Source organism: Rhipicephalus sanguineus, chromosome 6, assembly GCF_013339695.2.
Source record: "Rhipicephalus sanguineus isolate Rsan-2018 chromosome 6, BIME_Rsan_1.4, whole genome shotgun sequence".
Classification (NCBI taxonomy): Eukaryota; Metazoa; Arthropoda; class Arachnida; order Ixodida; family Ixodidae; genus Rhipicephalus; species Rhipicephalus sanguineus.
This window is the reverse complement of record NC_051181.1, coordinates 82021587-82045357: the sequence shown is the minus strand read 5'-3', so window position 1 is coordinate 82045357 and position 23771 is coordinate 82021587. Positions and strand designations below refer to the sequence as shown.

Here is a 23771-nt window from a genome sequence, read left to right as displayed (position 1 = left end):
CGCTGAATATTAAAAGCGTTTGACAAAACGTCTGGCAGACTGGATGGCTGCATGCGAGAGCTCTGAAGCACACAAACACTATCCCAGCAGAGACATGGGCGAACGCGTTCGTGTCTATAGGAACCGAAACGGAGGCAGGTAAGCTTTCGGGTCCACGGTTTCGGAACTGAAAGCCCATTGTTCCGCTCGGCGGCCGGGAGCCAGACAAAAAGGCGTTCTGTTTGCGCACCCCGTAGTTGCAGCGGCTTCACAAAAAGAACGACCATTGTTTTCCTGGCCGCCACGCTAAATGCCTCGCCGATCGTAAAAAGGCTTCCCGTGTTCGCGCGAGCTACCGTTCGGTACTGCCTGCGAGACGAAGCGTGTGAGGCGCCGCAACATCTCGCACGCGCTAGCAACTTCGGACTAGCGGCAGTTTTGGCAACGGAATGTTTTCCAGGTGAGAGGCTGTTGAGAGGACCGTTTGTCGCCGCGGCGGCACGGACTGCGCAACAGGGGGCTTCTACGCACCTTATGTTATACAGCGATTGTCTTCAGTATAGTGGCGAGGCTCGCAGAACTGGCGCGAGTGCGCGCCTTCATTCTACTATACATCCCTTCGTCGTATCCTTCTCTGGATTGTCTCCAAGTAGAAACAACCTCGACTAGTCTCGATCCCGCTTCACGCTTTGCATTGTGAGAAATGCATGACAAGCCTTGAGCGTTATGCCCGCTTTCTTAGGAAGCTTGAGCATAGTGCCGGCCGCAGATGCGCCGAGGTTTCGACATTCTGAAAATGCAATGAACAGCACCCGAGACTGTTTCGCATTCGCCGGCGCTTAGCACGGTGATATGAGGAACTGCTTCACTTAATTTCAAACACGACTGCTTTTCAATTAAGTTTCACCCTGTTTCGTGCCTAGTAGCTCTGTCCTTAAAAGAAAACCATTGTTTTATAGAAGATAGCACAAAAATCAGTAAAATGTGCCGTTGTGGCCTTCTATTACTAACGAGGGGTTTGAAAAGCACTTGTCTTTTTCTACAAGGCAATCACTTCAGTTGTTCTTTTTCTTTATTAGTTCTTTTCATTTTCTTTAATTGTTAAAGCTCTACTAGTCATTTTACAAAAAGCTTTTTCTGAGGCTTTTCATAACCAATTCTAAAATAGAGTACGTCTTAGAAAATATTTCTTTAGAATCTTTTTTTGTTCTTGATGTACTTAACTAAGTTTTCATTGCGCAAGGAGAAGTGTTAAGGGTGTTTTCCCACTATATAAAACAAAACACTTTTTTTGTGCTCTCTGCATGTCCCTTATTACGCCTTTTTTTACTCCTTACACTTTGATATGGCGTAAGTGGACGGCATCAGATGATCTCAACCTAACGCATGCATATTCGAAATTCCTCCAATGGACTATATATCAATAGCCCAGTAAAGTATAGTACACGTGCCTCAGAGCTAGTAAAATCAGGCTGGTAAAACCCAATAATTCTCATAAACACTATTTCACAATGCTTTCTACAGCCCAATTGATTGACTGAACGTCTTACCGCGCGCAATATCTATACGAAAAATACAGAGGCACAAAAAACAGCAAGACATTGCTAAATCTCAAACGAAACCCCGTCTTCTTTTCGTACTTTGACAGCAAAATGAGCACATTTTTTCAGACAACGCTATATAGAGAAAACAAACGAGATCTTATGACTTTTTCAAAGCAACGCCAATCTTTCTCCGAACTATCAACATTATTCTTGCGTTCCTTGAAGATATCAGCTAAGATTACATTCAATCTTAAGTGATATCGTTTTGACACGCATTTCTTTGTCACAAATTCTTTTACAGCTCGCTAAACCGCCCACCTTACATCACGCCATCATCCTCACGAACGTCACAGCGCGCCAGCCATCAACAGCAAGTTACCCGTCCTCGAATACGTACCGCAAGATTTCAAGCCTCATTTTTTTCGTCGGGCTGCCAGAGACTGTAACGACCTGCCCCACCATGCTGCTGCCATAACAAGTCATTCTGAATTTCTGGTCATTGTGCAAACATGTGTCACACCATAACACCTGCTTTTAATGTACAAACATGCTACCCACCCTTTAGGTAATACCCCTAACGAGTTCTTTAAGGTAATAAAATGGAATGAAATGAAACGAACGTGGTTTTATCACCACCAACGTACTTTATCCCATGTGTAGATATCAAGATTATATTTATTCTTGCCAATCTTGGTCTCCCTACCAAACGCTCCAACAGTCTTTCTGGCCTCCAATAATTTTCTTATGCAGACTAGCGTTATTACGCGTGCCACGGCACAATACACAAAGATCGGGGTTTTTTTCTCTCCCCGCTTTCGTCTACTGGAGTGCTATTACATATCCACATGCGAAGAGTCAATTCAATCTTGCACAACCACGAATAGCTTCTGTCTGGCGAGGGCACAGATATAATGCAGTCTACTGTTAAACGGAATACGTGAGTGTAGAATATTTGCATTGGTTTCCTCTTCCAAGGAGGGACCGCAGGGCTTTTACGTGCGCACACAATGGAGGCAGAAACATTAATCTACCAGGGAAAAAAAGAAGAGGACGCCCAGAACCAGCCCCAATCGAAAATTGAAAGCAACAATGATCTCATGGCTCCTGGAATACGTACAAGTAGAATTGTACCGCCAATATTCGAACCACTTCAGCGATCAAAGCGGAAAAAGAGTGTCGACATATGTGCATAGAAAACCCCTAGGGGAACAATTTGTCGAAGGAATACACAACAAAACGCGTTACAGAAGGTATAGAGCATAGAGATTCAATTGCAGTGAAGCAGGAGACTCGTAGAGATGAAAAAGTGAGACTGAATCAGGATATGAATTGCTTCTGAGTAAAACGCATTGTAAACGAACGAAAAAAGTTAAACTGTGCATAGATAGCCGTGCAGTGAAATGCTGTGAATCTAATGTACTGACACTAAGAAGGAAAGCATTGAGGCAATGATCACTAGAAAAAAAATCATACTAGAGACGCAAATTTTGCATATCTGTAGCAACGGAACATGAGAAATCTTACTAGCGAAAACAAAATGATAGAATAGAAATCTTACTAGCGAAAACAAAATGATAGAATGAACAGGAACACATAATAAATGGTTATAATATTGACATTCGTACTTCGTTTCTTTTACTTCCTTTTTTTTGTTCCCATTTTGTTCTGTGGCAAAAAAAAAAAAAGAAAAGAAACGCCAACCGCTCGGACCACGCAGCGCAGTCACAGCGAAAGCTGGAGAAACGGCCTTTCTGGAGGTCGTCGTGAGCTCTCTTGGGGCCACTACTGCAAGGACTGTTGCAAAGTACCCAGCATACGTCATAACTCATCATTTTGTGGAGCAGTGAGTTACCCACTACGCTTCGGAAGGTATTACACGCACTTACGTAGCTGCAGATTTTCATGATACTGTGACCAATGACGAAAAAGAACTATGGCTGAGCCCTTTGCTATGTATGGGAAGCCTTAAACCACCCACGCATTACGCATTTCACAATGTCTCACGCCTGGTACCCTTTTACACTTCTATAAAAAAATAATATGTCTTAACACGATTCCTCGCCTGACAAGACACCTGTATAGCGTGTTTTTGCGATGTTTTAGCGTGCTTTGGAAATTATTTATGTGGTGCTAAACTAGACCGTGTAGCGCATATCAGAGGACACAAGTAACTGCAACTCAAGCCCGCGCTACTGAACCAAATATGTCTACTTCTCAGCTTCATTAATAAAGCACAATTCAAAAATGCAGTGACGCAATAGAACAAAGAGGTGCTAAACGCACGTCACTCACAATAAATCCCTGAACGTCGCCTCTACATAAACTGAATGAGGACGTAACTGACCGGTTTACAGGAGTATACATCAATCAATCAATCAATCAATCAATCAATCAATCAATCAATCAATCAATCAATCAATCAATCAATCAATCAATCAATCAATCAATCAATCGATCGATCGATCAATCAATCAATCAATCAATCAATCAATCAATCAATCAATCAATCAATCAATCAATCAACCAATCAATCAATCAATCAATCAATCAATTTATTTCCTTTCAATAGGAGGAGTACAGGACTAAAAGCTCGAGAGCTTGACGAGGTCCCGACCCCGTTACAAGTTGGCAATGCAGCAGGATGGCGGACAATCATGAATGCAAAATACAGAATACACTTTACAAGTTTAACATGGCGTCAGGTAATACAAAAATTATTATACAAATCACTGAAAATAGAGAGAATAGTTCATATGTATAGTCATGAAGTGGCATGAACATGAAAAGCAACAATAATAAGAATGGCCAAAATTCCGAGATATATATTATTCCGAAAAATGAATACGATGGGCGAAGCGTTTAATGTGACAGTTTTGATTAGACGAAGGATCAAAATCTTCGAGCTTTAAGAGGTTTAGTAGGAAACATGTGAGCATCCTCTACGACTGTGCTAGTCGCTGACCTTGTTCTATGCCCAAATACGCAAACAACGATAAACCGTCCCTGAATATATCTAGCACATCGAATATTCGTATTAAATAGCGAAGTTCTGTTAATGAAGCGAAGCATCGCAAGCTTGCTTTCTGAAAGTCAGCGACTTGCAGAGACTTATTGATCGGCCTCTCACTTGAATCAGTATTGCACTAACTCCTGGATTGGCCCATTCTTGCGGCCACCTCACATAGCCGTTCTGTTAGCGGATACAGGTATTTCCACACATGACGTGCTCCCCTACTAGAGCCACTCAACGATTTCGCCACGGAAGCACGGACCCTATACCAGCTAGTCAAGCGTCGGTGCCTTGTATGGAAACAATTCACGCAATGTCGTTTCCCAACAAGATAATGATCCGAAATTGTGGCCGCGTTTTCTGCGACGCAGTGGTTGCAACACAAGGAACAATTATAGACGCACGTTCGGAGCCTTCTGGGCCATCATGATAATCACTGTACACCAACAGATTTTGTAAGCAAACGACGTAGCCTGTGTGAATAAAAAAACCAAAGGATAAGATACTATAAGATAAGATACTACAAGACACATAATGGCGGGATGCTAAAGATGACGTTGCGTAACCAAGACTGAGCAATAGTTTGCAAATATAAGAGATAAAGAATTGGGAACCTAGAATGCGTTTTTCGTGAGGTTCTTAACGTTATCTCCGATTCCGCACCCACGGCTTTCAGGTAATTGCTTGCTCTGGCAGCGCCATTCTTGTTTTCTTGCATGTCTCGTAGCCTCGCTTGCGAACTGATATTCACTCTGACAATCTAATATCGCAAGACACCCAAGATGTGGCGTCTCCCGTTTTCTCGTTAGCGGTTATCCCGTTGCAATCAATAAGTATAATGCATATAAATTTAAGCGCGAAATTCTGCTTAAAGCTTTAGCGCTGGTGTCAATATTCGTCTCCAAAGTGATCACACGACGACACATCTATTGTACTTGCACTATATTGCAACGAAGATGCGCGAGCGTACGGGGCGCGGAAGAAGAAGAAGGGTAGTGGAGCCGGCGCTTGGACTGTGTGGTTGGGTGAACCGGACTAGACCTGTCTCAGAAGCACGCTGTTCTTGCCCAATGCCATTTCACCTCATCTGTAAATAAACACAATCACTCGTAACAGTTTGGTGGAGGTGCGGGGTACATCGATCTGGACGACCCAGCTCTACCAATTTTGCGACGGAGCAGACGCTTGGCAGGCTTGCCACCGCAGCTACCAGACATGGAGGACGCAGGAGCAGGCCATAAGAACCTCGCCGCTGATGAGCAACACACTCACCCGCCAGGACAAGCTGGCTGCAGCACGTCGGAACGTCAACCAAGGACCTTTTCGGGGCAGCCGGATGACGATGTTGAGGATTGGCTCAAGCACTACCAAAGAGTGAGTCGCAGCAACCGCTGGAGCACTACTAAGCAGCTCGAGAACGTGGTGTTTTTTCTCGTTGGCACCGCGTCTCTTTGGTTCGACAACCACGAGAGTGCATTGACCACATGGGACATTTTTGTGGACGAGCTGAAGAGGTGTTTTGGTGACTCGACTGCTAAGGTCAAGCAGGCGGAGCAAACGCTTTCACGCAGAGCTCAGTTACGTGGCGAAACATGCACCACCTACATCGAGGCCGTCTTGAAGCTCTGCGGAATCGTGAGTGCGACCATTTCTGACGAAGATAAGGTAGGTCATCTCCTCAAGGGAATCGCGGAAGACGTGTACAATCTTCTTATCACTAAGGAAGACCTACACACACCTTCCGACCTAAGGAAACACTGCCGAGCGTTTGAAGCGCTAAAGAGGAGGAGAATCCTACCGAAATTTGGACGTCTTGACAATGTGCCCACGATTGCAAGTGTCAACCTTCCATCGCAGGACGACATCTTTTCGATTATAAGACGAGTGGTTAAGGAAGAACTTGCTCAACTGCAAGCTGTGGACACCGCCGGTGTCTGCCATCAGTGTGCATTCGACCAACGCCCCCATGAACCACCGGTACCTCGGATGCGTCAGAGCTACTTTGAGCCTCGCCCGAGTTACACCGATTGGTTCGAACGAAGGAGTGAACGGCCACTCGAAAAACAGGAACGCAAGCAAGCTGCATCACGGCGATTTACTCCTCAGCCGCCATCTCCCGGCTTTTATCAACCAACGAGGTCTACCTCGCCGGAGACGACTAGACGCGACACCTGTACTGGCTACAACTGCGGGCTACCTGGACACATCGCTAGGTACTGCTACCGTCGCCAGCAGCGAGCTCCACGATTCAACGTGTGCACGCCCTATGTGCCTGCTGGCGAGTCTCGACCATTTGAGAGCTCTTTCCAACGGCAACACGCAGCACGTGCTGACTCGCCTTGCTCCGACCGCAGCGTTACCCCACCACCCGCACGCCAACAGCGATCCCCGTCCCCGCGTCGCCGCTCGGGGACGCCACCACCACTGGGAAACTAACTGGTGCGACCGATGGGGGCGAGGCCGCAAAATCATCTTCCGCAAGACCCCCTTGTGTTGTAATGGTTGAGAACAAAGTGAGTGTTTTTGTAGACAATGTGAGTACTGTTGCATTATTTGATACCGGTGCTGCAGTTTCTATAATGAGCATGTCTTTTAAAAATCGCCTTGGGACGAAAGTAATGTTTGCTTGGAATCGGAGTGCTACGTTCCGCGGCGTAGGGGGAGAAACGTTGAGCCCGGTTGGTGTTTGTTCTGTTTTACTTTCTGTAGGAAATCAAACGTTTAGAGCTGAACTAACGGTGCTTGCACGTGCGACCCACGACGTCATTCTAGGTATAGATTTTTTGCGTGATTGTGGTGCCACTCTGGATTGTGGTAGTGGTGGCATTATTTTTCGTACCGTGTTGCCCTCCCCATTGACGGAAGATACCGTTGATGACAGCTCGGACGTGTTTTCCGTGTCTCAAGACGTCTGTTTGGCCCCGCATACCGCAATGTTTGTGCGCGTAAGCTCTTCACGTTCTTGTGCGGGTTCTTACTACGGTTTAGCCGAGCCGAACTTCAGTAACGCACTTAAGAAAAACGTTATTGTGCCTCGTTGCCTCGTGCTCGCCGTCGATGGTTGTGCCGATTTGTGGACTGTGAACGTTTCCCCGTAGCCCATATCTCTGCCTGCCGGACTTAAATTGGCAAGCTTTCAAGAGCAAAGTACTCTTACCATACGGTCACTTGAACTGTCGGCGGCCGTAAAGAAACCCCACGCCGATTCGTACCCCGACTATTCTGCCAGCATTGACCGTATGATCAACAAGTCGCTTCCTTCAACTGAACGGTCTCTACTGCAGGATGTGCTCGCAGGCTACGCCTCAGTTTTTGACTTTGCCCAAGACGAGACGTCTACCGTTACGCCACCGTCTTCACGTACGCAACACCGCATCTATACAGTCCAAGTAACAATATTTAATTAGTGCCACAATCTTCATTACACTTCTTTCTAACATCTTGTTTAGTGCTTCGGGAACCCTTTTTTATTTACTAATGCATTCTATCGCGGGTGTGACTTGCTGTCTGAAATCGTTTCATTTGATCACTGTGTAATTGAATATTTGTTATCGAATACCAAAGTATTAAAGGCAACCGTATCTAAGTAGTCGTTCCTAGAACGTACAGAACGTCAAATGTTAACAGTAACTATAATATAGGCCATATTCGCTACAGCCATTCTCGAATTTTTAATATTTCTCTGCACTCACTACATCATAAGGCAGTTTGTGCTTAGTCGATCTTGTACGTCTGCCTCAGCAACTCGATGGGATTGGCATGTAAGCCACCGTGGCTCATACTACCCGAGTGGAGCCCCCATGATTGCGTTCGACGTACGCTCATTCAATATCTAGATAAGCTTTACATAATTATATTCCGTGAGTCATTCAATATGTGTTATTCTCCTTCGTCGGCCTAATTTGAAAACGTTTCTATAGGGCTCAGAGTATTTCGAATTTCCTCCAACCACACTGACAGCTTGAGTTATATGGCTATCACTGGCATTTACGTATTGCCAGTGTTACCGTGTACACTACGTTCTACAAAAGCGGCCACGATTCAACCTCTTTACCAGTACAGTAGCCGAAGGTCAGATATTTATCGCGGAACGCCGGAAGGCACGAGTAAGCTGAACAAAACAGTATCTGACCTCCTGCAATACTAACTACTTATGGACATATGTATCACTGGGATTATCGTCGTCATTTGTTTAATAAATAAGCCATTACAAGCATGGGCGTTTACCTGAGTCACAGTATACTGCTGTTGCCATGAAATGTCGCAGTAAGGAATCCACGTTGCCTTCCGATGAATTGGCCCAGCGTAATGGTTAAAAAGTATCGTCAATGTTTCTCAGCTCCATACATCGGGCATGTTGTGTAGCCTGCGCTATTTACCTATACGGTCCTAAAAGTTACAATTTGATATCCTTTCAAGAAGGTTTCACAGTGGATACGCAAGATGTCAACAAAGCATACATGAGGGCAGCAGTCGCCTCGTCGGTACACAAAGGAACAAAGTGTAAAACAGAGTACATTCATCAACTAAAAACGTTCGGCATGTTTTACAGCTCGGAGCGAGATCGTTGTCAGAATTATTATTTGTCACGCGAGAAACCATTGTGTTCAGTATTTACGCTGTTATGGAAGAAAGCATGAATACAATTGTGTCATAAGCGAAGCAAATGAAAAAATGCCATTTTGTTGTGTTTTTATAAACGAAGTTAAAATCTCCAGAAGAGATTTCCCGCATTTATAGAACTCTATTAGCTCAGCCTTTTTTTCCCCTTCATGCATAATGCAATTTCATCACCTCGAGTCTTTCCTTCTATGTTCGTCAAAGATATGTACCGAGAAGGGTTGAGCTCATTGCTCAACCCTTCTCAGTACATATCTTTGACGATTGAAACGCACGATAGCTGGAGAGATGGAGGATGAAGACGTGCGTGTCATTTAGAATAAATATATACTGTGAGTCACGGCACGTACCCCTTCTTCGTTTCACATTTATATCCTGGTCTTATTGTGTTTTCTCGACTTCTACATAATGAAAGCGGGTGTTTCTTCTGCCGACTTTTTCCCTTCAGTGTAGCCAGCTTCTTAATATTTTGCTCGCTCTGCTCGACTGTGGGGGCAGGTAATAACTATAAATGTTCCTTCTGTCTGATCGGACAATGCTGTTCACGTATACGATGCAACATGCTCAACATCACATGCCGAGTTGTATTGTAGAACAAACATCTAGCGGTACGTGTCCTGTTACACAAGTCCAGTGAGCAAGGACAAATTGGGGCACATACCTAGAGAGATATTTCCATTGCCCAAATTTGTGTAATGGACAAGACGTGAGCACCTAAGCGATAATGAAAAGCGTCGCTTTAAAGCGCACATTATATATTGTCTCGTATTAATTACTTCCTCCCTGTGTCAGTTCCGGAGAGTGCGACTTTTCTAGATTTTTTTTTCCTTTCCATTTTCAATATCCACTACATTCAAATACATCGCCAACGTGCCTTGAAATAGCCTAAAGGTGTCACGAGAAGCTTCCACAAGGACTAGTTCGTCTTTCATTACTGATGATTTCGTTAAGAGTGCCAACGAACACGTTCACATGTACGCGCAAACTCACATAAGCCCCGACGTCTTCCCACTAATTCATAAGAGGGCATGTGCGTCAGCGGTTGTCCATAATTCACAAGTATTGTCTCTCGAGCTCGGAAGACAGTCTGACAAGTTAAAAACAGTAGGGATGCGTCGAACATCCTCATGTTTCACGCTTCAGACTTTAACCTAGCAGTATGTCAGTGTTAATACCATGAAATGTGCCAACAATCTCAACTGTCAACGCTTCAACCGAATGTCGTGGTACTCAGGCAGCGTTCCTTAGCTGCTGTCTATGATGACAATCTTTTTCCTGCGTCCCCATCAAAATAAGCCAACGGCAAATATCCGTCCAGCGGGATCCAGCTAATGCGCATGATATACTTATATCAATCGCATTCTAACGTCGCGCCTGTCAGTCGCTGATTTTGTTTCTATCTTCACGTAAACTCTCTGATACGACATTGTACTGCTACTTATGCCTTTAATGTTTCCGGTTATCTCCTATCTCTTTTATGTTTTTCCCCAATACGCCAAACTTTTCTTTTTTACTTTTGTTGACCGCTAGCCAGTTAATGCTGCCACGCGCTTGAACTCGCCGCCTTCCTCGATGGTAAACATTCCCTGAGGGTTTTCTTGTGTCAATATTTTTAGCTTCCTATACAAGGTGCTCAGTCTTCCGTGGACTCTTGTTGCAGCAGACACGTGGGTGCTCCAATTGCGAGCGTTTACTCTGCTATGTTTTTGCCCTCAGGCAGCAAGCTGGAGGCGTAAATATAAAGGCAATGCACATTGTGTTATTGTACAGATAATCCATCCTCATCTTTTCCTTGTCATATTTGTAAACCTTCATGGTCTTCACTTTCCGCTTTCTGCGTTACTTTCCGCGTTACTGCTTTTGTCCTTAGAATCTTAGTTACTGTTCGTTTTATTTCACTAACTCTCCTTTTGATGGCTCCGGGATGTCTTAACACTGTCGAATTATCTCTACCTGATTGCCAACTTTCTCTACTTATCGTTTCATTCTGGGCAAAAATACGCTGCTTGAGGACCCGCTGGTCGACTGAACCGAATAAAGAGAGCAGAACTCTAGGGCTTTGAAAACTATCACCTGCTGTGTTGCTCCGAAGATGAGTTGAACTACTGCTGAAAAAAACTAGCACATTACCTTTACGCGTTGTAAGCGAAATATTTAGGCTTATGTAAACGTTTGGTAAAAAACAATTCCCCTCGAACACTTTTATACGACTAATGATACCCGAACGATGAGGAAAACATAGGGATTCGTGAGAGCGAGATTAAGGTTCACTAAAGATACCTAAAACATTAAAATGACCTATTATTAGAAGAAGGCTCAAGATGTTTACCTGAAAGTGGGCTTCAGGAAAGAAAGTATACCAAACAAGCAATGGACGTCCACGTGTGTTCAATCATTGTTTTTGTTGCGAGCTACTTCTTCTAAGAATAAACGAAATAGTATTGGTGTCTTTTTTTCTGATTGAGCCCACGGCCAATCCATTGTTTCTGACTGTTGAAATTGAAATAACACCGGAAATCAGCCTTATCCCAGACACTTCGTCCACACTATAGAGTATTTTTGGAAACAAGGTTGTAACGCGCACCTTCCTGAAAGAGAGAGAAAACCTAAGCCGTGTTCGCAAGAAGGAATATAAGAAACAAAGGTATACTCACCGACACGAACAGTCGGAGGCACACCGTGGTAGCCGACATGGGCCGCTAGAATTTGTTCATGAAGGAACACTACCAAAGCTGAACAAGCGATGAATACACACGGCGAAGGCGTCCTCATTGAAACAAAGAAGAATTGGTCCTTTTTTCCTCTGCACGCCGTTGTGAAGGCTCTCGTTTGATAGCGTATTCGGGAGGATGAAGAAAACCGTAGACAACTCTCAAAAGCACCGCGTTGTCACCGTTTCTCACAAACCCTAACGACGACGCACAGGTGTAAGCAGGGCGCCCTCATTCCTCCGGGGTAAGTAAAACGCAAAAATAAAGGAAGCTAATCCCTGTTTCTAGTACGCTGATCCGTTAAATCCTGTCTGAAGAACTTCTCCATCGTCGTCGCAAGTCTCTACGGTGTGACCTGTCTCGCTTGGCGCTGATTAGTTTTCTTCGCGCAGTCCTTGCTCAGTCGTCTTTCTCCTAATCCGTACTCCCAGAGCGCACAGACACGCACACAAGATGAGGTCACCGACGCCTGCAGTTCTTGTCGCCCACGTGCCTTAGTTTTCTATTTGCACCGAATGTGTCAAGTCGGGCTCCGTTGTGGCGCTTTTTCGAGGAAAATAGGCATCTTCGTTACAAGTTGGCTTGAAAGCAGTAGGGCTTCCTTCCACCTTGGTTCGTCATCTTCTGCGAAGCGACCACTCGCGCAGACATGTGAATGAATAGCTTGGGCTAATGGCGTAACGCACTCCCGGTGACAAAAAAAGAAAGGAGATCCGCAAGGAAGAGTCAGGGGAGGAAGAAAATGGTGTCAGTCAAGTCCATTCCAGTCACCGAGGAGCGGCCAAAACCGACGACAGGAATGGCAACGAAAGAAAGCAGTGATGTTGTCGTCCGGTACCGCTACCGCTGAGCCAAAAGATGTCAATGGCGCCTTTCAGTTGGCAGACCAATTGCCGATGCTCGCAAGCACCTGTCCTGGCATCCGCCAGCTCCGAGCGCTCGCCTGCGGCCGCCCGGCCAGCGGTGGTAGCCAGCGAAGGTTCGGAGAATCGCAGTCCTTGAGTCACACCCCCGAGTTTGAGTCCCCTCAAATCTGCCTCCTCGCACCCAGGTCCCGCGCGGGACCCGCCGTAAGTCTTTCACGGGAGTCGAGGGCGCGCAAACACCGTAACGCACGCACTCACGTTCATACAGGCGCGCTCTCTCTCGCCTGGGCACGCACATTCTCGCAAGCGCCTATCGGAGCTGATGGGCAAAGGAAAGAGGTACGAAGTTGTGGGAAGGAGGTTTGGCGAGAGGTTAGAGCCGCTGCTTGAGCGCGCCAGTAGGTAGTAGCGGAGGCTCTTTCTTTTTTAGAAAGAAGACGGCTGCCATCTTTGATGCGCCAGCGGAGCGACCCCGCGCAACCTGGCTCCATCACTAAAAATACCGCGCGCGCGAGTCGTCGACGTCGTGGCGGCGGTTATGAACGCCGCCGTGTCTCTGGGATCCTCGAACCTCCCCCTCTCTCTCCTTGTCCCATCTTTCCCCTCTCCATCCTCTGGCGACCGACATCCCGGCTTCTTGCCTGCACGGTATGCTCAACGCGTTCTCTTCGCTGCAAGCGGAGCAGCGGGAGCGCAGCGAAATATGTCTCTCAAGCGCCCCTGCGAAGGTTCCCTGGAGAGAGCGAAGTGAACACAAACAAAGCCCGAAGCGGGACAGCTTACAAGGCGACGGTGGCTTTGGGGTCGGTGTGAAGAGCTCGAGAAAGGCGACCGACATATGTTGTCGTTTTGTGAACTCTAGTAAAGCTTAGTGTGATCGCTTCTACTAAAAAGAACTAATAAAGAAGAAGTACGCGATAGAATCGCACTTGCCTAGCTCAAACAATTAGCCACCTTGCGTTTTCATCAGTTCTTATTAGGTGCGAAGCACGTAATCAGAACTGATGAAAGCGCGAGGTGGAAACGCAAGAACTGATAAGAACACACCGTGGCGTCTAATGTCGCCACGGTGTGTCATGTAGTCAAGGCCCATCATAAAATGGGTATGCGCCACAAAAATTGTGATAAATGCCACTACTTGCCACCGGTCCACTAAATATGAGGGAGGCCACAGTTAGCCCAACAGATGGCCGAAGACGTTAGTGGAGCTGAAACACCCCTCCCTACATGCCGTAGGGAACTGAAACCGGGATGTAGGGAAGAAGAAGAAGAAACACCTTAGGGCTGAACTGAAACCGGACATGTAGGGAAGAGGAAGAAAAGAAGAAGTAAAAGTAAAGAAAGAAGGAGAAGAGAGGAAGAAGAACCTTAGGGTAAGCTGCATTCCGACGCAGCTTTCCGACGATCTTAGTGGAGCGGAAACACCATCCCCTACATGCACGGTTTCAGGTTTGGCACCACTAATGCCTCATCAAAGAAGTTCCTCTCAAAACACAGCATGTTTCGCCCCTCCCCAGGTTTCTCGTTAGTGGAGCTGAAACACCGTTGCCTACATGCTTCGCATCTCCCCAGGTTCCGCGTTAGGGGAGCTCAAACACCCTTGCTTACACGCTCCACTGGGGAAGTTTCGGGCTTGGCCCCACTAGTGCCTCACCGAAGAAATCTTTCTCAAAACACTGCATGCTTCGCCCCTCCCCAGGTTTCACATTAGTGGAGCTGAAACACCCTTGCCTATATGCTTCGCATCTAAAAAGCAGAAAAAGAAGAAGGAGCTTAGGGCTGAACTGAAAGCAGGCGCGTAGGAAAGAAAAATAAGAACCACCTTAGTGTAAGCTGCATTCCGACGCAGTTTTTACTATCATCCGTTCGTGTCAGTTAAGCCCAGCAAACCATTAATATCTCACGGTTTGTGTGAGCCCGTTCCACCTACAACATGCGCATATGTCGCGCCGAAATTATTCGCAGAGGTGTGAAAAATGTTCAGGGAAAACGCCTACCCGAGTTTCGCGTGCGCGGCGTGAACGACCTAAGAAGGAATGGGAGAAGGGGAATTCGGGAGCCCGCGGGCGACTACAAATAAACCCGACCTCGCTGCGAACAACACGTGATGTGTAATTCTGTGTTTTCATTTTTTTTATCATAAAGAACTCTTACTGGGGTGAAACTTGCCTGGAAAAATTACAAGCACTGGCGACGGGATATGGTCCTTAAGGTGTCGTGCGAAATTTCCAAGTGTCTAAACCTGATTGTATAGGATATATTAGGGCGGTGAAAACCTGCCTGGAAATGATTTGCTTTACATGTGGTGATAAATTCTCATCGGATGGTTTATATATGTGTCATATTTTCTTGTCAGTTCGATCTTCAACGAGCATCACATAACGCCTTCATTCTCGTCAGGTCATTGTGAAGCCGTATAACCGCATACAGACGCGTGATTAGGTGCCGGCATTTCCCGTGACGGGCTAACTGTGATACGAGTAAAGAAAAATCACATGACAATTAGCTAGTGACCGTCGTGGTAAACGAAGCGTACACAATGCTTAAAAAGAGTGTTCTTGAACAGAATCAAGCACATAGGAGCGCATGACTGTCATTGGTATAACATTTCACGAGCCACCCTCTCAATACTGCGCCACGATTCGCAAGGTCTTTGTAACTCCACCATGATGCCCAACAAAGCAACATCGCTGTTTACTGAGCCCACATGAACGCCACAATGGAGAAAAAAATGTATACAAAGCTGTCCCTTCCTTTTTTTTTTGGTGCAGCTGGTGTGTGTACATGTAAAGAAAAAACTTATTCAAAATCACTAACGGCGACCTCCCTTCAGGCTTAAAGAACACGTGCAGACCTTATTTTCAAACAGTGAGTTTATATAGCCTTCAAATTAGGGTGGCTGAACTGAATTCATCTCAATATAAATCAGGTCTATTTGAGCGAGCCCGAAAGTCACCCTGGAAAATTACCGTGACATTAATGCGAATAGTTTAATTTGAACAAAACCTCTCGAAGTAACTTAAACTTCAACATCTCCGCCGAAGTGTACAAACAGTTCTCGAAGAATTTCCGAATGACGGAAGCGCACAGCAGCTAGGTACTTCACTACATGCGTCTTAAAAATAAATGTTCTACGTTAAATTGTAAGCCGCAGACCTGGAACACGCGACCTTTTAAAGATTTTTCGCAGTTTCTACGTTGGGGTGCCCCCGTAGATAGGCCGAGCATTCAGCTCCATGCAAGGTGCACCGAAGGCTTAACGCAGTGTGGGAAACGAGATGCAAGAAAGCTTAGAATATGTCTTCAAAAGCTCGCTCCGTCAGCAACGAAGCGTGTTGTACACCTTGCCAAGAGCGACGGGCACCGTTTAAGAATACCTCGCTATTACAAAACCCGCAGGAAGGTCGGGCAGTAAAGACCTAAAAGAACACATTGTTGCCATGTGTGCCTTCTTCACCGCCACTGCGACTTCGTTGCGTGTGCCGTGAGGCCAACTATACTCCATCGCAGTAGTTCCCTTCAGTAAAACTTGTAGATGGGCTAGTTGGTGCGTGTTACAAGAAATTCGACGACGCGAACGACCAAGAAGAAAATGCGAAAGGAAAGAGCCTCAACTCACAACTAACTTTTATTCTTACAAATCCACCGCAATATATACACAATGACACATATGCGCAACAACACATCATGCGTCACATCCAACAATCGGCCACTCTCAATGCGCGTGCTAGTTCACAAACCTGTCAAAAAAATCAAATTCAGCTGAGCGCAGTACCACCAACGTATCGCTAATACAGATATCTTTTTTTTCTTTCAGATGTGGCATGCTTCTAGCATCTCTCGCTCAATCACCTCCTTGCTTCTACCTAGAATGGTGAAATTGGCAAATCTTGCCTCACATCCACACGCGCTGCATCGCATAGGGAAATGTGCCAAAAGATTACTCTTGATCGAAAGATCATGCTCCCTCGCTCGATCGTTTGCGCATCTCTTGAGCACTGTGGAGGCCGCAGCGCCCCTTAGCAAATTGGAACACACACTTCGTCTGCTCAGCGTCCCCCTGGCGTCTGCGCGCACGCGTTGGCCTACTGCAGCACCGGAAAAAGCAGAACATGGCTGCACTTATCGACGCTGGTGCCCTCCGCCTCGAATTTATCACGTCGTTGTCGTGCGCTGTGTGGCCCCTAAGTTCCAAACGGACGCTTGTATTTGCTCTAGATTCATATCCTGACACTTCGGTTCGTGACTATACTGCGCTGTTTTCATGAACCGTTATCAAATTCTCGGCGCGTAGGCTTAGCAGGCGTGGCTAAAGACATAACTGATCTCGCCAATAACGACAAAACGTACCTAATCGTTTGCCCTCATAATAAGATGGCACAAAACAATGGCTCATTTCACCATTTATTTGTTGCTGTCAGCGCCGTGGTCAAGTAACAAGAGCAAGTTCGGATCGAAGAGAGTGGTCGCGTCTGCATGGGCGCTGTCATGTTGATTAGTAACCACAGTTACTGGTGGTTATTGATAAAACAATTAAAGTAACATGAGATAAATGCGACAAACATCAAAGATATCACGTATAGATGCCATGTAACACGTGCTAAACAAGCGCAAATGTCTCAACCCGGCGAATTGTAAGGTCATTATATCTGGCACTATGTTTTGCTGCGCACGCATTGCTTCCACCCCGTAGCTTTGGTAGTGCTGAACGGTAGTGCAGTATAGATAGTTCCGTCATTACTGGTTTCTTTGTTCATAACTTGTGGCAATATGAAGCAAGCTTCACTGTGTGAATCTTCTCATTTCCTGCATATGCGAGCAAATATTTGCCATTCTTTACAACGCAACACCTGAGGTTAGGCTTTCTATTAAATTAAAGACCACAGATAATTTGAGAACTCTATATATGTGAGCTATTCAGTGTTAACACTAGACGTAGTATCTTATACTTTAAATGTCAGATTAGAACGACGTGAGATATTTTTTCACCGTCATTTCTTTCTGAATGAGCCACATCTCACCGCTCTGGATTTTGTGCTTTCAAAATATTAAATATTATGAATGAAGTAGAACGCATCTCTCCGTAAAGCTTTGCGAGCCGCGGAAATTGAAAAGCGATGGCTGATCCCTCCTTCATAGGAATCGGAATAACACGAAAGTAAAGCGTGCCCTTACAGAAGTAACTGAATGTTTACAGAAGTAAATGAATTGATATGAGAGAGTTTGCACAATGTATATTGATGTCTGGCAGCTATAACACCGTTTACCGTGTACTTAGCTTTAGGTGCACGTTAAGGAACCCACAGGTGGTCCAAATTTCCGGAGCACTCCACTACGGCGTCCCTCATAATCACATCGTGGATTTGGGACGTTAAAACCCAGATATTATTATTATAGCACCGTTTAACGTGAATGCACCCACTTTGATGATTGGTGGTACATCTCCACCCAGACGACTAACGTCCATGTTAAATGATTAAACAAACCCTTGTGGTAGCTGTATAGTTAACGGTGAATGCATAATCAGAGAACGAGGTGTGATAGCCAGAAGAGCGTCGCATATTGGACGCTGAACTTGATCGCCATCCCGCGGCATGTTAAAATGTGATTGAACGCCACGGCCGGACTAGAGGTAAACGTAAAGCGCGTCCTGCCGCCCCGGTAGCCCAGCCGCGGTTTTTCTCGGGTTGAGTGCGTCAGCGGTGAACGCGGTGTTACAGCCAGGTGAGGCAGGCGCGCGTCGCAGAGCTATATTTGGTTTGGATTAGCGTGATGGTATGAGCGAGACTAACAAAGAGGGTTCAACTTAAAGGGGCCCTGCAACACCTTTCTTAGTTATATTGGAATAGTCTCATTATTGACGTATGACTCTTCACGAGTCATATGCCGCAAAAATTTTTCGAATCCGTCAAGTCTAAGTGGTGTTACCAAATTATAGAGATCACGTTCCGCAGCTTTCTCCCTCAACTCAACGCCGCGAGCGCGCGGAAAGCTAGGCAGCGAGTCGACAGAGGGAGCGCAGAGGAGCGAGGCTCCGCCAAGAGCGCCGGCGGAGTTTTTTTCTTCATTTTTTCTCTCTGACGTCTGGGCGCAACCACGTGGTCTGTGCCGCCAGTTCCGGTCGGCTTGCGTCGTTCTCGTCGAGCGGAGTCGATCGCACTGTGTATCGCGCGTGTTTGAAAACTGCGCGTCGGTTTGGTAATGTTGGGTGTGCACCTCGAACGCCGTAGTGTTTTCATCGCTCTGCCAACCATGGAAGCAAACCTGCGCGCTCGTTTGGAACGAATGACAGCTGAGATCGGTTTCGGCCCATACTCCGATACACCGCCTCGTAAGACGGCACTGGCAGACGACCCCGAAGCGCCGCCATTACCGGACGCCAGCATTGTTATCGGAGACACGCTGCGCCCGTGCCTCGGTCGGTCGTGAGAACGTGCCGACGATGCAGTTCTCAGCTGACGAGGCAACACTCGAACGGCTGCCACTCTCAACGGCAACCGGCGATGGTCAAAAGCACAGAAATATTCACGTTTTCGGCACTGCGCGTGGCGAAGAAAACGGAACCACGCAACTACGAGCGGGCGAGCTGTGGGTGAGACCGGAAATGCTAATATTAATGTTTGTTCGGTGTTTTTAACGCGATAACAGAATATAAACATACATATTGTCTACTTATTGAACTCAAAATTAACAACGAAAGTAATAATAAGGGTGTTATCGTGATTATAACATCAGCCAATGGTGGAACTGCCGACAATCGCGTCATATTTTGCGGACTAATACATCATTTGTCGAGAGAAGAGGGAGCGATTTTCAGCTGACTTTGAGAATTTATTTTAAATTCCAGGCCGTGCGCATCGCTATAATATTTGGCTCGCGTGTTCTCGGGAGCCTCTACTACCGATTGGCAGCGCTTTTTGAGCATGCTCGAAAAGTGTTGCAGGGCCCCTTTAAATTGAGGACGAGGCAGCGAGTGATGGAAAGGAAAATGATAGGTGTAACCTTAAGAGACAGGAAGAGAGAAGAGTGGGTCAGGGAACAAGCGGGGGTTAAGGACATAATAGTTGAAATCAAGAAGAAGAAATGGATATGGGCCGGGCACGTAGCACGTCGGCAGGATAACCGGTGGTCATTAAGGATAACTGACTGGATTCCACGAGATGGCAAACCCGTGAGGGGGAGACAGAAAATTAGCTTCGCGTAGCCGCGCGCCCTCTCTCCCCATAGAGAGAGGACGCGGCGCCGCGTCAAAATGTCACGCGTTGACGCGCTGCAACGCGTACGTGTGTTTCGGCCTTAACACGTTCCAGGTGCTAATCGCAGAGGCCACAGTAATGACGAATTACTTTACGTTACCGCTCTCACAGGGCAACACCACCCCGCCGACCGGGAGAGTGGTAGATAAAAAAGGCGCGTTTGTAAAGCCTCTACAGTCTGTGTAAAATTTTTCTACGTCATTTCCGTGACGGAAATACGTCACTGAAGTCTTGGTGGACACCGGCATGAAACACTTTCGTGTTAAAAAAATATGAAGGAAATAAAGCTAGATTCCCTTGAGTTGTGCATGGTGTTGGCGTAAAGCTTTGAAACTACGATGGACCGCCAAGCGAACGGATATCTCGATCTCAATACGAGAGGTAAATCTCAATCTTCGATGTTCTTTCGAAGCAAAGGTAATGAAACTAAGACTCTTAGGGGCAAAGCACCTTAAGGCCGAGGCATGTCCGTCCGTGTGGCGTCCGTGTCTGTGCTTACACAGCTACTCGCCCACTCGTCATGATTCACTTCGTTGAGATGCGTGGTTTTAACAATAGGTTTAACAATAGACTAATATCTGTCATAATTGCACGAAACAATATAAAACACCTGCAAGCACAAATGTTTTTTACTAGTCGGCGACTTCAACGTGCACATTATGGACCTTAGGACCTAGCCTTGTCGTCGACTCTCACTGTCGGCTGTCACGGTATAGAGAAAACCGTTGCTATAACCGAAACATATATGTGTGTATGTGAATAAACAAAGGGTTTACAATAGACGAACACCAACCATAATTGCGACAGAACAATATAAAACACCTGCAAGCACAAATGCTTTTTACTAGTCGGCGACTTCAACGTACACAATATGGACTGTAGGACCTAGCTTTTTCGTCGACTCTTTATGTCACTTTGCGTCACTCAATTTTCATTATGTTGGGCAACGCTCGGGTAACCTACGGTTACTCATCCATACGTTACCCAGAGCTTCGCCCACTCGTCATGATTGACTTCGTGGAAATGCGTGGATTTTTTACTTTGGCCTTGTCATGCCGCCTACTTAATAATAATGTCACGTGGTCGTGACGTCGACGAAGACAGCAGTCGGCGTTTGCAGAATGAAACTGTTTATTTGGGCCGAACTTGTGGCCGGGAAAATGAGAACTAGAACTACAGCAATACACGCTGTACAATGATAGCGGCGAACAGGGCGTCGTCCGTCGATCAACTGACAAGCGGTCAAGTGCGTCGGTTTTTATACAGGTGCTATGGAACTTTCCAGCGATATCGCTGGTGGCGGCGTTATCTCTCGATAAAGCTGGAACATTCGCGTGCGGCGCGAAATCTTGACAAAACGATCTACTACAATCGAGAAGTCTCTCGAACACTGCTTCGCGGGCAGCGTCGAGCGTTGATAACCGCCCTTGCAGGTCAAACCCAAAAAACATCAAAATAGGACAAGTGGGCGTGGCATTGCCCCCCTCTGAAAAAGCATCGTCCCGATGCTTGTGAAAGAACAAAGAAGAAAAAAAAACACAAGTGCATACATAAATAAATTACAATAACAAAGGTAAAAGTAGCGTCCCCAGATTCGCTAACGTGCAAAAAACGGCTTAAGACGCACGACATGGACGACTTCAGGTCGTGCGCGGCGTCGCTGGGAGTTCGTAATGCCGTCCGGGATGACCTCGTAGTCAAGAGCGCCGAGACGTCGAAGAACCTTGTAGGGTCCGAAGTATCGCCGAAGGAGTTTTTCGCTAAGGCCACGTCGGCGTATCGGCGTCCAGACCCAGACGCGGTCGCCGGGCTGGTATTCCACGAAGCGTCGTCGCAGATTGTAGCGACGGCTATCGGTGTGCTGCTGGGTCTTGATGCGCAGGCGGGCGAGCTGTCGAGCTTCCTCGGCACGTTGTAAGTAAGCGGCGGCGTCGAGGTTTTCTTCGTCGGTGACATTCGGTAGCATGGCGTCCAGTGTCGTCGCCGGGCTCCTTCCGTAGACCAACTTGTACGGCGTCATCTGCGTCGTTTCTTGGACGGCCGTGTTGTAAGCGAAGGTCACGTACGGAAGGACGGCGTCCCACGTCTTGTGCTCAACGTCGACGTACATGGCCAGCATGTCGGCGATGGTCTTATTTAGACGCTCGGTGAGGCCATTGGTCTGCGGGTGGTAGGCGGTGGTGCGGCGGTGGCTCGTCTCGCTGTATTTTAAGATCGCCTGAGTTAGGTCCGCAGTAAAGGCGGTACCTCTGTCTGTGATGAGGACCTCTGGGGCGCCATGACGCAAGATGATGTTCTCCACGAAGAACTTGGCTACCTCGGCGGCACTGCCTTTGGGCAAGGCCTTTGTCTCGGCGTAGCGGGTGAGGTAGTCAGTTGCTACGACGATCCACTTGTTGCCGGAAGTCGACGTCGGGAACGGCCCCAGTAGGTCCATCCCGATTTGCTGGAACGGCCGGTGAGGTGGTTCGATTGGCTGCAGAAGTCCCGCTGGCCTAGTCGGTGGTGTCTTCCGTCGCTGGCAATCTCGGCAAGTCTTAACGTAGTGGGCGACGTCGGCAGGAAGGCGTGGCCAGTAGTATTTTTCCTGTATCCTCGCGAGCGTGCGGGAAAAGCCGAGGTGGCCAGCCGTCGGGTCGTCGTGCAGGGCCTGCAGAACCTCTGGTCGCAGTGCCGAAGGTACAACGATGAGGTAGTCAGCCCGGGCCGGAGAGAAGTTCTTCTTTACGAGGACGTCGTTTTTCAAGAGAAATGACGCCAATCCCCTCCTGAATACTTTTGGAACAACGGCGGTCCTGCCCTTGAGGTATTCCACAAGGCCCCGGAGTTCCGGGTCGGCTTGCTGTCGTTCAGCGAAGTCGTCGGCACTTATGGTTCCCAAGAAGCAGTCATCATCGTGGTCGTCCTGCGGCGGTGCGTCGACGGGGGCACGAGACAAGCAGTCGGCGTCGGAGTGTTTTCTTCCGGACTTGTAAACGACGGTAATGTCGAATTCTTGGAGTCTTAGGCTCCACCGTGCGAGGCGACCTGAAGGGTCCTTCAAGTTGGCTAGCCAACACAAGGCGTGGTGGTCGCTCACAACTTTGAAGGGCCGGCCGTAGATGTAGGGGCGAAACTTCGATGTAGCCCAGATGATGGCCAGACACTCCTTTTCTGTGGTGGAATAGTTGATTTCTGCCTTTGATAGCGACCGGCTAGCATAACTGATGACCCTTTCCAATCCGTCGGTCTTCTGCACAAGGACGGCGCCGAGTCCTACGCTGCTTGCGTCGGTGTGGATTTCCGTATCGGCGTGCTCGTCGAAATGCGCAAGTATCGGAGGCGTCTGCAGGCGTCGTTTCAATTCTTGAAATGCCTGAACTTGCGATGTTTCCCACCTGAATTCGACGTCGGCCTTCGTGAGTTGCGTCAGTGGCTCGGCGATCCGTGAAAATTCCTTGACGAAACGTCTGTAATAGGCGCACAAGCCGAGAAAACGGCGTACGGCCTTCTTGTCGGTGGGCGTCGGGAAGTCAGCGATGGCAGCTGTTTTCCGCGGGTCCGGGCGAACACCATTCTTGCTGATCACGTGACCCAAAAACAAGAGCTCCTCGTACGCGAAGCGGCACTTTTCAGGCTTCAAAGTGAGTCCGGAGGTCTTGATTGCTTGAAGTACAGCTTCAAGGCGCCGAAGGTGTTCGTCGAAGTTTGAGGAAAACACTACGACGTCGTCCAAGTACACGAGGCACGTCTGCCACTTCAAGCCGGCCAGTACTGTATCCATAACCCGTTGAAAAGTCGCAGGT

The 23771-nt window shown here is 47.2% G+C and overlaps 1 protein-coding gene across 1 annotated transcript in view; it reads right to left on the bottom strand.

Moving 5' to 3' along the window:
- Positions 1-12923, bottom strand: part of LOC119395948 (glutamate receptor ionotropic, kainate 2) — a 410534-nt gene extending 397611 nt beyond the window's left edge. Inside the window, exon 1 of the mRNA XM_049416822.1 lies at positions 11808-12923. Within this exon, the coding sequence (XP_049272779.1) occupies positions 11808-11925 (118 nt within the window). The 5' untranslated portion in view covers positions 11926-12923. The remainder of the gene's footprint in view (positions 1-11807) is intronic.
- Between the last annotated feature and the right edge of the window lie 10848 nt (positions 12924-23771).